Source organism: Notamacropus eugenii, chromosome 1 (assembly GCF_028372415.1).
Source record: "Notamacropus eugenii isolate mMacEug1 chromosome 1, mMacEug1.pri_v2, whole genome shotgun sequence".
In the NCBI taxonomy this organism is placed as follows: domain Eukaryota; kingdom Metazoa; phylum Chordata; class Mammalia; order Diprotodontia; family Macropodidae; genus Notamacropus; species Notamacropus eugenii.
The window spans coordinates 28,403,025-28,418,565 of NC_092872.1; the positions used below are offsets into that span (position 1 = coordinate 28,403,025).

General features: G+C 37.6%; 1 protein-coding gene across 6 annotated transcripts in view; it reads left to right on the forward strand.

The window, feature by feature from the left end:
- Positions 1-15,541, forward strand: part of FREM1 (FRAS1 related extracellular matrix 1) — a 168,609-nt gene that overhangs the window by 90,698 nt on the left and 62,370 nt on the right. For 5 of the 6 annotated variants that reach the window (XR_011977447.1, XM_072656175.1, XM_072656165.1 and 2 more), the window contains exons 19-23: positions 4,610-4,806; positions 5,115-5,340; positions 6,748-6,892; positions 9,982-10,123; positions 14,765-14,960. Coding sequence is in view for 5 of the 6 variants with exons in the window: in XM_072656175.1 (XP_072512276.1) it covers positions 4,610-4,806; positions 5,115-5,340; positions 6,748-6,892; positions 9,982-10,123; positions 14,765-14,960 (906 nt within the window). In the remaining variant the exon portion in view is untranslated. Of the gene's footprint in view, positions 1-4,609; positions 4,807-5,114; positions 5,341-6,747; positions 6,893-9,981; positions 10,124-14,764; positions 14,961-15,541 lie in introns of those variants that run through there. The other variant, XM_072656194.1, reaches the window with a different exon arrangement.

Below are 15,541 nucleotides of genomic sequence, written 5' to 3' on the forward strand. Positions count from 1 at the left end.
AAGTCATGCACCTCTGATTACTTTTCCAGGCTAATACCCTTATAGAAGAGTAGTGCTAAAAGAGATCATAGAGATCATGTAGTTGGTAGAATGAAGTCTAGGCTGACATGGAAATGAAATCATGAATATTGATCATTTTGCAAAAGTTAAAGTATTATATTATTACTATTAGTTTATTAATATTTATGACTATATATTTATTAATTATGACTAATATTTTGATCAATATGATTATTTTTTAATCAATATATGAGAAAGGATGTGGGAAAAGTTAAGAGCACTAAAACACACGTAAGAAGCTCTTATAGTGAATTGATTCCTCCTTAAATTTCTCCTTGATGCTATATTGTGACATGGAGATAATTCTGAGTCTATAAAGGCTTTGCAAGTTGGGCATGAGCTCACCTAGATCCTATCAAGATACAAAGGCTGTTATCTAAGGACCAATTTATCTAATTTGGGGGCATTTATTCACCAGACTGGCCAGAGAGTGTTGATAGTTTTGGGCCACAACAACTTTTAAAGACCATCTACTAGTGATAGGGGAGTTGTAGATGGTGTAAGAGAAAGAATGACTAAAATGGACAAAATTACAGATTCTGCAAGCATCAAAGTAGTATGGTCGAGGCTATTAGAATCTTCTTTATAGTTGAGTTTCTCCTTATTTTCATGTGGATGTGAGTCTCTTTTGAGGCCAATGATATTTCATTCATGAGAGAAATGAGGATAGATTATGATGAGAGCTTCTTTTCTTTTAGCATTCATAGGACCAAAGAGTATTGTAGTTTTTGGCATCTACTCAAACTTTCAAGGATTTGTCAGTTGATTGGCATGGGTACTCCATTCATGGTATAGATAGTAGCCCCTCTCTTCCTAAATCATCTTACTTCCTTAGTAAACAGTTACAAATTGCTCTGAATAAAAAAAAAAGTCACCCAATGGCCAGTCTTCTGATAATGAGTTTTCACAAACTTGGTGGTCCTAGCGTTTGTTTAAGGATGAAAACTTAGAGTTAAATATGCTCTTGGGTTACAAAAAACAAAACCAAAACTAACCTTCAAGAGGAAAAACACTTTTGGAATAAGAGAATCTCTGAGCTAACTTCTGAGACACGTTTACTAGAGAGGTGAGAACTATTGTGTCTGAAATTAATTATGCTGACATTTACAAAAGTTCATTAGGTGTCTAATGAACACCTTAGTGGGTTTTGCTTTCTACCACTCAAAAAAACAGTGTGTAAGTAACAAGCAATCAACCATCAAGCATTTATTAATTGCTTGTGATGTGCCATATATTATACGAGGTGCCAGGTATACAATAGACAAATGAAATCATTCTTGCCCTCAAAGAGAATACATTTCATTGAGGGAGACACCAGATATGTACAGAAGTTTATACAAAATAAATGCGATGTAATTAGGGGACAGTACTAATACCTGGGGGAATCAGGAAAGGCTCATTGTAGAAGAATTTTAAAGGAAGAAAGGAAGTCTAAGAGGCAAAGATCAGGAGGAAGAGCAGGTGCAAAGATGGGAGGTGGAGTTTGGTGTGAACAAAAGTCATTGAAATATTCAATGAAGACAGCTCTCATTTCTCCTCTCCCCCTTATCTCCTCCATACCCATTTTCTTCTTGTCCTTATATATCATGAACACAAAGGCTTTTGCCATCTGGTTGCCGTCCTCTGGAATCTCTTCAGCTTATCAACGTTCTTCTCATATAAGGGTGCCTAGAAATGACAAGGACAAAGTCTGACAAGGATAAAGCACAATGGGATTATTTCAGTGGTTTTTAACCTGGGTTAAATTTTGGGGGTCTTTGAACTTGAATGGGGAAAATGACATTTTTATTTTCACTAACTGCTAACTCATTAAATATAGTATTTCTACAATTGCTTGAAAACGTTGTTCTGCCAAAGGGTCAAGGAGTTTCCCTAGACTAGCAAAGGAGGTCACAGCACAAAAAAACAAAAACAAAAACAAAAATAAAATGTAAAAATCCTTGTCCTAAAGAAAATAGAGAACCTTTGAAGTTTATTGAGTAGGGGGGTGATATGGTGAAATCTACTTTAGGAAAACAAGTTTGGAAGCTGTGTGGAGCATGAATTGGAGTTTGCAGAGATTTGAGGCAAGGGGATCAATTATTGTAGTTGTCCATGTGAGAGGTTTAGAGGTAACTAGATGGCTCAGTGGATAGTGCTGGGCCTGGAGTCAGGAAGGCCTGAGTTCAAATGTGACTGCAGACACTTATTAGTTGTGCCATCCTGGGCAAGTTGCTTAACCTCTGTTTGCCTCAGGAGAAGAAAATGGCAAACCACTTCAGTAATCTTGCCAAAAAAATCCCATGACGGTATTGGTGTGCCATGGCCTATGGGGTCCTAAAGAGTAAGACATAAATGAACAACAATGATAGTAACAAATGAAAGGTAATTAGGGCCTGAACTAGGGTAATGAGAAAGGGAGATATGTGAGAGAGAATGTAAAAGTAGAAATAATAAGATTTAGCAACTAATTGAATATGTGGAGTGAAGAATGAGGAACCAAGGACAATGAGCCTTCATGATTAGAAGGACTGTGGTGCCTTTGACAGAAAAGGTAAAGTTTGAAAGAGGGGTAGGTTTTGTGGGGAAAGGCAATGAATTGTGGCGTAGATGGGTTGAGGTAGAAATCCTTACAAAATATCCAGTGTGAAATGTGTGGGAGTTGTAGTTGGCAGTTAGAGAGGCATCACTGGAGCTCAGGAGAGAGACCAGGAATGGATACATAGAAGACAGATAATAAGGTTATATAGATATGAGAGAGATTGAAAAATGGATTTAATTTGAGGAAATCTATTGGAAGAGATGGGATCAAGTATATATGTAGAGGCACCAACCTTGGCGAGCAGATTTGAGACAATATAAAGGGGTTTTCAGATATAAAGAAGGTAATAAAAATATATTCTTGGAGAATGGTCTCTATTTTCTTGGTAAAATATGAAATAGTGTTCAGTTGAGTGAGGGGGAGTTGTGAGAGACTCTTGAAAGGAGAAAAAGCTTGAACAAAGTATGTGGGAAGTGGGATAAAAATAGACTAGGGAGAAACAAAAAGAATGTCACTGCAAATTTTTAGTGGTCTTGGTTGGCTTAGTTGCATAATTTACTGCAGCTCTATTAAGCAGCAAATGAGTAAGAGGAGTAGATATGGATGATGGAAGTAAATCAGGGTGTGGGTTTGATAAGATGTGTGAGTCAATAGGACAAGGAAACAAGGGATTTCAGAGTAGATGGGAATGCGGTGTTGAACTGGTTAACTTAAATGGTCAGGATTGGGAAGGTAGGAATGTGATGTCAGAGCAAGGGTGATGACCTGAGAAAGCACTGAGGAGCAGAGGGGTTGCAAGGTATGGTGATGACAGAAAAGGTTTCAAAGGGGTAAGGCACTTGGAGGGATAGAATGATAAGAGGTTATGGTTGTGGAAGTAGGACACTTATGGATGATGATGAGATCCATCCCTATGTATGGCTGAGGTGGAGTTGGAATTGTAACTCAATAGATTTGAGAAGATTGAGAAAGTATTAGAATACATGATGAAGGGTCTTATATAAGGACAGAACTGGGATGGAAAGAAAATCTGTGGTTCAGGTATGAAATTCCTTGAGAAAGAAGGTCAAATGGCCTCAGGACTTGTATTTGGATTAGGAGATAAATAGGGATAGAGCAAATTTCAAAGGAGGTGAGATTGTTGAGTGATGGTGGCAAAGGGAGAGTTTTCTGGAAGCAGCAATGGTCAACAAGGAAAATCCCACTTCCTCTCAAGAACTGATGTGTTGTTACAATGGTCAGGGGCAATGATTGCAATATGAGAGAAGTTAAAGTCAGCGTGGGCAGCTAGATGGTGCATGGATACACTACTGGTCCTGGAGTCAGGAAGACTCTTCTTCCTGAGTTCAGATCTAGCTTCAGATACTTATTACTTGTGTGACCCTGGGCAAGTCACTTAACTCTGTTTGCCTCAGTTTCCTTATCTATACAATGAGTTGGAAAAGGAAATGGCAAACTACACCAGTATCTTTGCCAAGAAAACCCCAAATGGTGTCATGAAGAGGCAGAGGGCTGCAACAATTGTACTAAACAGCAAAACATCAGTGTAGGAGGGAATGACAATGCTGTAATGTCATGGAGAGTTGGGTGCCAGAAGATAGAAGGAAAATGAGAGTAAGATGTCTAAAATGAAGGAAAGTTTATTAATTTGGAATGCAAAGTCCAAAGGGCACAATGAAAGCAAAAGGCAGAACTTAATTGGCCTTAGTCAATTTGCCAATTAGACCAAGCTAGTTGTCTGGTATTATGTAGTTAAAATACTCTGTGAACTACTAAAGGTTTTACTTCTTCTTGACCACCTGCTCTGACCTTCTAAATGCCTCTGTATGAGCATAATAAGAAGTGCTTATTTAAAGAGACTGATCTGAAGCAAATCGAAGTGTTCTCTGCCATTTATCTGAGGCACATGGATGCCTTCCCATTTGATTTTCTGTTCAGCAGTCTATTATTGAGAACTAGAGATTTTTTATTGGGTTTGGTTTTAATGTAATTCTTATGTTGTCTACCATTTCTTTGTGTGTGCTCCAGCTTCATTTCGGTGGAAAGACATGAAGGCTTTGCACATAAACTATGTGCAGTCCAGGCATCTGAGGATAGAGCCAACCGCAGATCAATTTATGATTTATGTCACAGATGGAAAACAGCATTCTCTGGAAATCCCTTTTCACGTTCTGATTAATCCCACCAATGATGAAGTTCCTGACTTTGTGGCAGAGAATATCACTGTAAGAAGGAAAGCAGTATTTTGTGTGGCTATCTCTGAGGTGTTAACATGTATTTTTGCTTGATTTTTCAAAACTCCCTCTTGCCTTCATTTATTCACATGTGTTTACATCGGTTTGTGTCCATGTAATACTCCAGGGTTGCAGGAAAAAAATAATTCTATGGTATGCAATGGAATCTTCTGAGAATTCTGCCTAATTGAATTGTTGAAATAAAATGTGCTTCAGTGGATTCTGCTTCATCAAGGTGTTCTTGGGAGCAAGACTAATTTTTATACACAAGGTTTGTTTTCTGATATATTCTGGTTTAGGTTTCTGAGGGTCAGACGAAAGAGGTGGATCTTTCAGTCATCCAAGCAACTGACTTAGACATACCCAAAGATCATTTGATGTTCACCATCACCCGTAAACCACAGCATGGTCTTCTCATCAATGGGGTACATAGAAATGACATCCCTCTTTACAAGCAGTTAATCAATATCCACAAGAACCATGAACTTCCTGTGCATGATTTTTCAATGGAGCTTCTTAAAACTGGTATGTCTTCTTCTTATGCTATGTCTGGCTAGTTTAATGATTAAAACCATCTAATATGATAATGGTTAGCATAAAGATGAAATTAAAGGTGATTTTTTTGACTTCAATCCTATAACCAGAAGGACCTGGTGCAGGAAATATTGTAATTACACTAATCATTTATTGGAAGAGTTTCTTAGTTTAGCATAAGCCTTTTCTGACTCCTAGAGTCTATCAGGGAATGTTTTCTTCTTACCAAGGTATACTCAGTAAACTTATCAAATTGCTTCTAAGGTCTAGATTAACCCACAACAGGAAGCTAAAAATAGAGATGACAATTGATGGGGGAGATTTGGGGGAAATATGAAATTTCTTCTTCTGTTTGCAAATGAGATAATACTTTCATAATATTAAATATTTTCTTTGGGTATCTTGGACATTTTAGTGCCAATTTTTAATACTGTTTAAAATGTTTTTCCTCTTTTCAATGTGTATACATTTGGAGACTGCAAAGTTAATTTTAAAAGCTTTTTCTGCAATGAAAAATCTACAAATGTAAATCAAATATAGAAGCATGATTCTTTACGGTGATGATGTGCCTTTAAGCCAGATGATATAGCAGGATATTAGCCTGTGGATTATTTTTTGAAAGTTATCCTCTTCCTTACCACATCCACTCATGCCAGACTTACTATTTCTCATCCCCTGTTAATGCTTGAGAAAACCTTCAAGAAAAGCTGTATTTATTTGAATAATATTTCTATTCAAAGAGAGTTGTCTCTAGGATTTGGAGATCCTTAAGGACTACCTAACGTACTTCTTTTGGCTTGGGGCAATGGTTCTTCCTCCTCTAGTTTCTTTTTCAAAAAGCACAGATGAAAAACCACTATCCATATTTTCATTTGATAAGTTAATTAACTTTCTTCTCAGCTTTTTCCATAAGATCATCTCTTCTCTGATCCTTTCATTCCTTCACAAAATTTTGTATCCAGCTCTTACAGAGTCCTGGAATCTAGTATCTCATTGAAATCTGTAACAGTCCATAGTGAATCAGAGGATATATGTTTCATATGGTATTTTCCCTTTCAACTTTAAGACTCACAAAGTGAAATGTGATAATCTCAGCTCTCCCTCTCAAGAAAACCATACTTTTGATTGACAAAACAAGTTTTGTTTCACTTAAATCCCACTGAACAAAGCTGGACTGTGGAAGGTGAATTATCTTGAGTTCTTTGAATAGACAGACATCAGGAGTGTGTCTTGGAGTCACTGCTGGTGCTGATGGATTAATAAGCTGCTACTGATGTCTAGACCTTTTCTCCAGAGGAGACTAAGCTGCTGGCAACTTGGATTGGCGTGGTTGAGGTAAAGAGATGTGGTGGCTTAAAAGGAGGCAGATTTACTTTCTCTCATTTTTCTCTTTTCCAGGAATGAAATTGATGTACATACATGATGACTCTGAAAGCCTTGCTGATGACTTTACAATCCAGTTGTCGGATGGGAAACATAAAATCCTGAGAACTATTTCAATAAAGATCCTGCCAGTCAATGATGAGAAACCAGTGCTGACCAAGTAAGCCTTAGGCTCTTTATATGAAAGAAATCATTACTTTTCTATATCATCTTTTATGATACAAGTTGCCTTTGTAATATTCACTGCAAATTGATGACCATTCATTCAGTAAACATTTATTATGTGCCTACTACACACAGCAAATTGAAAAAAATATTTTGTGTCTTTTATTTCAGTCATTATGGAAGACTACTGGCTTCCGTAGCAAGTTAGCAAGAATGGCCATGCCAGTCAAAATGGTTTGAGATGGATGGGATATATTGAACAAAAATATTTTGGGTTAGAGCAATGAGAATAAGTCTAATCATGAAAAGTGCTTTACATCTTCAGCATATTTCTGTAGAATGCATGCTGGCTTAGAAAAAAATGAACAAGTCATTTCTGAATTTAGGTCACTTCCAGTGCTTGAGACCATGGGGGGGTGGGGTGGGGCGGGGAGGGTGGTCTCCCCTGGCAAAGCAATTCTGGTCTCAGTGCACCCTCTGCTGGCCCTTTCTGCACACAGGCATTGACTTCAGTCTGTGGTCTGACCACTTGGCCAGAAGAGAGGAATGAAAGAGTGCTTGCCAAAATATGTTCTTTCCATGTCCTGACAAACCTCTTCCTCTTGTATTGAGGTGGCATTACCAGTGGGAACCTTGAAAATCATTAAGAAAAGATAAGAAAATGAGTTTCTGTGGCCCTGCAATTTGCATGAAAATACAAAGGAGCTTGAAGTTTGAGAAGATGCTTCCATTCTTACTATCCCATCTCCTTTAAAAACCCTACAGAATTACACAGCAATAGACACTCTCTCCACCTCATTACTTCTCTTTGTTTTCTCCCATCCTCTCCTCTCCTTTCTTCCTCAGTGGAAAAAAGCATCCCTCTTTGTGGATTCTCATGTCCTTGTTTTGATTTCTTCTCCTCTCATCTCTTCCAGGTTTTTACCTGATTATTCTTTCTTTTACTTGTATTTCAAGGTATCTCTCTCCCTGTCCCTCTCCCTGTCTCTCCCTGTCTCTCTCTCTCTCCCTGTCTCTCCCTGTCTCTCTCTCTCTCCCTGTCTCTCTCTCTCTCCCTGTCTCTCTCTCTCTCTCTCTCTCTCTCTCTCTCTCTCTCTCTCCCCCATCATCTCCATCCTCTTTGTGCGTAGAAATACCAAAATCTTCCTTATCTTAAAAAATTTTTTCCTTTATCCTAAAAAAATCTTAAAAAACTTTTTCCCTTGACCCTGTATTTTCTTTGAATAATAACAACTTATATCAGTGTAGTGTTTAAAGACTTTCAGCTCTCCTTTTCATGAGTCATCTACATTTACTGCTTCCTCTTCTTTATTTGCTATGTATAAGAGTCTCAAAGTACTATCCCTAAAGTTACCAATGACATTTAGATCTAATAATTTTTTTCTTAAGTTTTCCATAATCTTTGACCCTGTTAAGTACCTCCTGACATGTTTTTTTGTAATGTTCATGACCAATTTCCCCCTCTTTTCTCTCCATTTCTCCATGTCCTTCATCCTTGCCTTTCTTTTTCCCCCCAACTGAAGGTATCCACAAGGGTTCTCTTTGAGCCCTCCTATCCTCTTTACTGTCCTTCTTAACAAGCTCATCTTTTCCCATAACATCTGTTTCTTTATCTCTAATCTCTCTCTGAAATGCCACAGCTCAGTGTAAAATCTTTGTTATCCCTCCCAGCTTTATCTATATATTTAAAATGTGTGCCATTTATACCTTAATCCAAGTCATTAATAAAACTGTCAAACAGCAAAGGACTAAGGAAGATCCTTGGGGACACTCCCTTCCCTGCAGCCTTCCACATGAACATCAGTCTTTTAATGACTATGTTTTTGGTTCTGGTTATTAGATCAGTTCTGAATCTATCTAGATGATGTGCTATGTGATTTAGCTCTCATTTTAACCCTAAGAATAGTATGATTTGAGGAAATCTGAGTATATTTTATATTCAGCATTTTGTTGACCCAACAGTCTAGTTAGTCTGTGAAGAAGGAAAGCAAAGTTAACCTGGCATGGCCTCTTCTGGATGAAAGTCCCTTGGCTTCTGTCCCATTCACCCTGATTCTTCAAATATTTGCACTTACCAAGGGTAGCTTGGTAATTTTTACCATGTCCTCACTGATCTTGGGTTTGAATTCCCTGTTCACCAGTGTTGGTTTGTCTTTCCTAGTCAGAAGATTATTCTTTTGTTAAGTAGAGAAAGAGATGAATTATTGTAGTTGAGAAACCTCTTCTTTTCATGGCTACCTATTCCCTTTTTATCCATCCCAAGCAGGGGCATTGTCCCTTGATTGAGCTCTTTGGTCTCACTGTAGTGCAAAAAGTCATTTTGTTGTGTTTAGCATTTGTGACCAGTCTCACTTCCCATGGGGCTTTTATTTTCCTATTGGGACCTTGCCACATTTCTGTATTCATCCTCATTTACTAACTCACTCCACCATTTCCTGAACATGTCCTTTTACAATGTGAGTTCTTTGGTGATGAATTCTCTATGCTGACACTTTAGTGTCTTTGCTATATTCAAATTCCCCTGGTTGAACACTGTGTTTGTAATGAAGAATGTCATTGTCTTGAGGCATCATCTCCCCTTCTAAACAGCTCCTAAAGGTAAACAGGATTGGTGAGATAGAGAAGGGATCTAACCAGCTCTCATTGGCTTAGTTATTTAGAATCACCCATAATAATGCTAAGACCTATATGATCCATAAACCTTGATGTAAAGAGAATCATAGAATTTTTGAGAATTTTGTTGTATATTTGAAAGAAATGGCAAGTTGTGCATAATAGATTTGCAGTTTCAGGTGCAATTATCCTTTTTTATTGTACTATGTTATGGAAATGTTTGTTTTATTCCATAAATTAAAAATTTAAAAAAAAATTTTCGTGCTGGAAAGGACCTTAAAGGTCACGTAATTAACATAATTCCTTAAATTCATCTTTTCTAACTCAACATTTTTATAGCTTCAGATACCATTGAATATCATTCCTCCTTTTGTGGAGTAATCTGTGATGAGGTGATGGTGTAACTACTATGGGAGCCATATTCTAAAGATATTCTATCTTTAAAGAATGTGGGTATGTTTCCATTCACAGGAAGGCTGAAATAGAATTGAATATGGGGGAAATTCGCATCATTTCTAGTGCCGTTCTGTCAGCTACAGATAAAGACACACCCAGAGAGAAAATTTTCTATTTATTTGAAAGACTCCCAGAAAATGGGCAGCTTCAGCTCAAGGTGAGCGGCCTTTTTATCTCAAAGATAAATACAAAAAGTAAATAGCATTTTTCTTCCTTAAACTTGGTAGGTCATGTGTCATGATAAGAGATAATATGGTATAATAAACGGAATGTGAGCCTTAGAGGCAGGAAGAATGTGTTGAAGTCTTACCTCTAATATATATTAGTGATGTGACCATGGACAAGATATTAACCACTCAGTGCTCCAGGCTATTGTTTAAGACTGCAAGTTGTGGATGGAATGGCTTGTCATGGAGTATTTCCATACAAGGAGTTGCCTACATGTATCAATGAATTAACCTTTTGTTATTGTTAAATTGTTTGTGTATATTTTGAGAACTTTTAGGGTGAAAAAGTCCTGCACATCACACAGTTGGAGGATGTATGAATCAGGGGATAGTACCTCAGGACTGAGAGTGAAAAAACTCAGGTTCTTTCTCAAGCTTTGCCCACAATTTACTTTTGGAGCTTACAACACCTCTATTAGTATTGCTTCAGAAAATGGAATGACAACTTCTCACTGCCCAGACTGTGTTTGTCAACATGATGCCTAGCAACTGAATAGCCATTCAGTGGAAAAAATCCATCAAACTGATTATTTGAATAGTAGACAGAAAAATTCCCAACAACTTGCAATCCAAAAATGCTTGCTTGTTTTTTTTTTTTTTTTTTTTGGAAAAAACCTTTATATTATGATAGATACATTCCTAGAATATAGAGAGATTCTATTCTAAGTCAAGTTAATTAATATTTTTGAATGGTAGGTACCAAATAGAGTCTAAATAAAGATAAAACACTGATTTAAAATGAGGTAGAAGTATGCCCTTATTTTGTTTGCAAGGATAACAAAGCAGAAATATGGTAAAATCTCACAAATTTAGTTTTCTTAGGAAATGGAGGTTCTGACTCTGGAAGTCTTGAGAGTCCAAAGTTCCTACTATGACCCTAAGTGTTCCCCACCTAGCTCCTTTGGAGATCCTCAAGCCTTTCTGCCCAAGGATCTTGTTGGACCGCCTCCTTATCCTTTCATGTGTCTCATATGATTGATTCTGAAACATTATATGCCAGACCCTTTACATCACTTCTGCGTCCTTAATTTTCTTCTCCTCATGTCTTTACTGCCTCTCCTTAATTCTGGTCTCTTATTTTCTGCTTATTTCTGAGTCCCCACATAGCACTGATGAACTCCATGTTGCATGGCCAGGGTATGGATCAAATATCCAATCAGAAGCAGCTAGGTGGATAGCACAATGCATCTAGAGTCAGGATGATGTGAGTTCAAATCCAGTCTCAGATGCTTACTCTCTCCATGACCTCTTTGCATGCTTAATCTTTGTGTGCCTCATTTTCCTCATCTATAAAATGGAGTTAAAATAGCACCTGCTTGGCAGGGTTGTTGTGAGGACCAAATGAGATAATAATTGTAATTCATTTTTCATACTTTAAAACACTTTGTAAATGCTAGATATTATTTTATGCAAAATCCCATTGTATTTACTTGCTTCCTAAGAGAAAATTCAATGTAGAATTTGCAACACACACACACACACACACACACACACACACACACAACCCAAAACATTTTTTTCAGGTGGTAAATCTAAAGGAAAAGAAGGATATTGAAGGTGAAGGGAAATATATTTGGAAGAGGTCATTATGTGAGGAAAGCAACCAAACTGATCCAATGAATGGATAAGATGTGTCAGTCTATAAGGTTATCATGAGCATAAATACCAAGAAAGAAATAGAACGAGGTGGGTGGGGACAAAGTATGAAGAATGCTAATAAATTAGAGGAAAAAAATCTTCTTTGCCAGGAACTTCTGGCCTTACGGAATTCTGCATCAAAGGAAATGAAAATATGCAAAAGAGATCATTCATTATTTCAGAAATTTTTAACCAAGTGGAACAAATTTAATTCAGGATTAATTCAACATTTTTCCAAACACAATAGTTTATCAAAACAAAAGAACCAAAATTTTCTCTACTGTTCCAAGACCCTGATCAGAATAATACGTGCAGCACTTTTCTGTTGGTAGAGGAGCTAGGGTTGGAGCCAAACCACTCTATCCTCTGAGTGGAAGGAATGTGAGGGGGAATAGTTGCCACATCTTCTGGTGGGATTTAGCAGTTTTGAGTTCAAGCCCTAACTGTCCACTCCCTACAGCTGGAGTCCAAGAGATCTAACCCTACCACCGCTGAAATTCAGAGATTTAAAAATCTACCGTCTTCCCTAATAATAAAAAGAATCACTAACATTTATATAGCATTTTTACTATGTTCCAGGAACTTTACAATTATTAAGCACTTTACAATTATCATCTTATTTGATGCTCACAATAGTCCTGGGAGGTAGATCCTATTATTATTCCCATTTTATGGATGAGGAAATTGAGGCAGATAGAGGGTAAATGACTTGGATCACATAGCAAATAAATGTCTGAGGCTTGATTTGAACTTAGGTCTTTCTGATTCAAGACCCAGTGTATCACTGAGTTTAGAATATCACTGAGCACTTGCCATTTTTTTGGTGATAAATATATAGTCAGGTTTTTGCTACTCCATCGGAATATCAACTTTCTGAGACAATAACCTAATTTCCTTCACTCTGCATAGGCTGGGTGTTTTCCCAGAAAGCTAGAACATTCTGGAAGAATTCAAATGTTTCATTTACAGATTAGATCATTTAATGATTATTAATGTCTGGAGCCATGGAGATCTCAGATGTTTTCTCTACTAATAGTTCTGGGAATGATGCAGGGGAATGGGAAGAGGGGATGAGGTATCCAGAGGTTTTCTTTTTCCTGCTAGTTATAATAATTAAACCAGTCATCAAATTGAGGATATTTTGAATAGTTCAAATAAAAAATAATAATGTAGAAGGATCCAAACTTAAGAAATATATATACATATATACACACATGCATATATATGTGTTTATATGCATATAATGACACACAAGATTTGTTTTGCAGTTTCATCAGTGTTTTATGTATTAAAATTCTCTCTTCTACTACAGATAGTAACTGGCCTGTGTCTGGTCTTAGAGAATTGCTTGGGCTTCTCAATGTGTCAGCGTCTTACTCAAGATCACACAGTCAATATGAGTCAGAGGCAAGACACGGATCTTCTTGACTGTTAGGGTGACTTTCTGTTCACTATTTCTATTCTGTTCACACTGCCTCTCATATGTGCAACTATGTGTGTGAATATGCATGTTTGTATATATGTGGAGTTATTTCTGGACATTCACAGACACGCACATATATTGCCAGTTCCTCCTCTATGTCCAATCTTGGTCACGGGGTTGGGCTAGCCTGTGTTTTCAAAGGTTGTGCCACCAGAGTACAAATTCCATCAGTTTCTAGCAAACTGGAAAGCACAATCCTGGAAACAGTTTTGTCATCTGAACACCAGCCTAGCTAAATTCTCAGAGGCTCATCATCAGGAACTTGGCCACCAGATGTTAAGGTTTTTTTTGGCCAGAAGCAACTCATAAGCACAGTTTATTTAAGGTGTTTACAGAGTTACTCTCTGTGTTAGTGAAGGGATTACCTGCACAAATGAAATTGCCTCCTGGAAAGTATCAATGTACGATAGCAATTAAAAGTTAAATTGCCCAACTTGTTAATTAGCATAATTAATTGGTTATGTTTTATAAGTTATGCAATGCAGGGAGTTCATCAGTATAGGGCATTCCTGGTGTGAAAATTCTAGCCACAAGTACAAACAGACAACTCACGTGCAACTTAACGGCTTGAGTTCCCTGGATACAAGAAGTGCCTTGCCCAATAATTGTCAGGGACAGGACTTGAATCCAGATTTTTCTTTCTCTAAGGTCTACCCCCTGACCACTGTGCCATGTTGTTTCGCTAGTTACGATTACTTGTTTTAAGTCAATTTGAAAAACATTAATGTTCTTGTCCAACTGCACAGATATAGCCTGATTACGAATCTTTTCTGGGCCTGATTCAATATTCTTCAAACTAATTTTATTGTGACGGCTGCTTCCCTCCACTCCAATCTAAAGTTAGTTTTGAGAAATTTCTTTACAAGTACTGAAGTTAATCAATTAATTCACATTTCTTACTGTGTGCCAGGCACTAAGTTAAGTGCTGGAGAGACAAAAAGAAGAAGATAATTGTTGCTCACAAGGAAATCATAGTTTAGTGGGGGAGAAAACATGCAAACAAATGCGTACAAAGAAGTTGTATACAGGTTAGAGAGGAAATGATTTAGAGTGGGAAGGCACTAGAATTAAGAGAGGTTACAAAAGGTTTCATGTAGAAAATGGGGTTTTACTTAAGACTTGAAGTTAGGGAAGCTAGTAAGCAAAAAAGAGGAGGGAAAACATTCCAGAAATGGGAGACAGTCAGAAAATTCCTGGAGTCAAGAAAAGGAGTTTCTTGTTCAGGTATCACCAAGGAGGCCAGTCACTGGATCAAAGAGTGCATGGTGGGGGGAGTAAAATATAAGAAGACTGGAAAGGTGGGCTAGGTCTAATGAGAAAGTGCAGTCGTCTTTGAGATTCTCTTGCTTAAGTTAAAAATGTCTTTTGAGTAGAGGGAAAATCAACAGACAACTGAAAGAAAAACCACTCAGCCATTCTAGAACAGCTATCTGATTTCTATGCCTTTCAGATAGGGAGGAACTGGGTACCTCTTCAACCTGGCATGAAATGTACGCAAGAAGAAGTGGATCTGAATTGTGTGAGATACATCCATACTGGGGCAATGGGCTCCCAGAACCAAGATAGCTTCACGTTTCACCTCTGGGATGGAGACAACAGGTCACCCACACTGGACTGTCACATCAGCATCAAGGACATCGAAAAGGGTAAAAATAAATCATCAGCTTAATTGTTTTTACTGGGAAATAGCATGATTGGTAGTCACCCTCGCCTGATTCTCATCTTCCTTGTTTCCCTATAATGTGGGTATCCGTTTAGCTTCTGTTTTACTCCTTCACTTCTCTCTCTACACATCTTCTTGCTCTGCCAATCTATTCCCTTACTTTCAAATATCCCCATTTGCATGTGGCTCCCAAATCTATCTCTTCAGACCTAACTCTACCGAGAGGTCCAGTCCTATATTTCCAGTTGCTTTCTAGGTTTCTCCATATATATGCACTGCCAAACACTACAAACTTATTATGTCTAAAATCAAAATTTTCTCCCTCCCTCAACTCCCCTGTTTTTGTTCATGTCACTGCTTTCATCGTTCCAGTCATTCAACTTTGGAGACCTCTTTGACTCTTTCTTATTCCTCACTCACTTCCAATATCCAATTAATTATCAAGTCCTATCCTTTCTGCCTTTGTAATACGTCTCAAAATATATCCTCTCTTTTCCACTTTCATGGCAACTACACTAGCTTGGGCCATCATTCCTCCTCACCTAGATTATTATGTTAGATTTT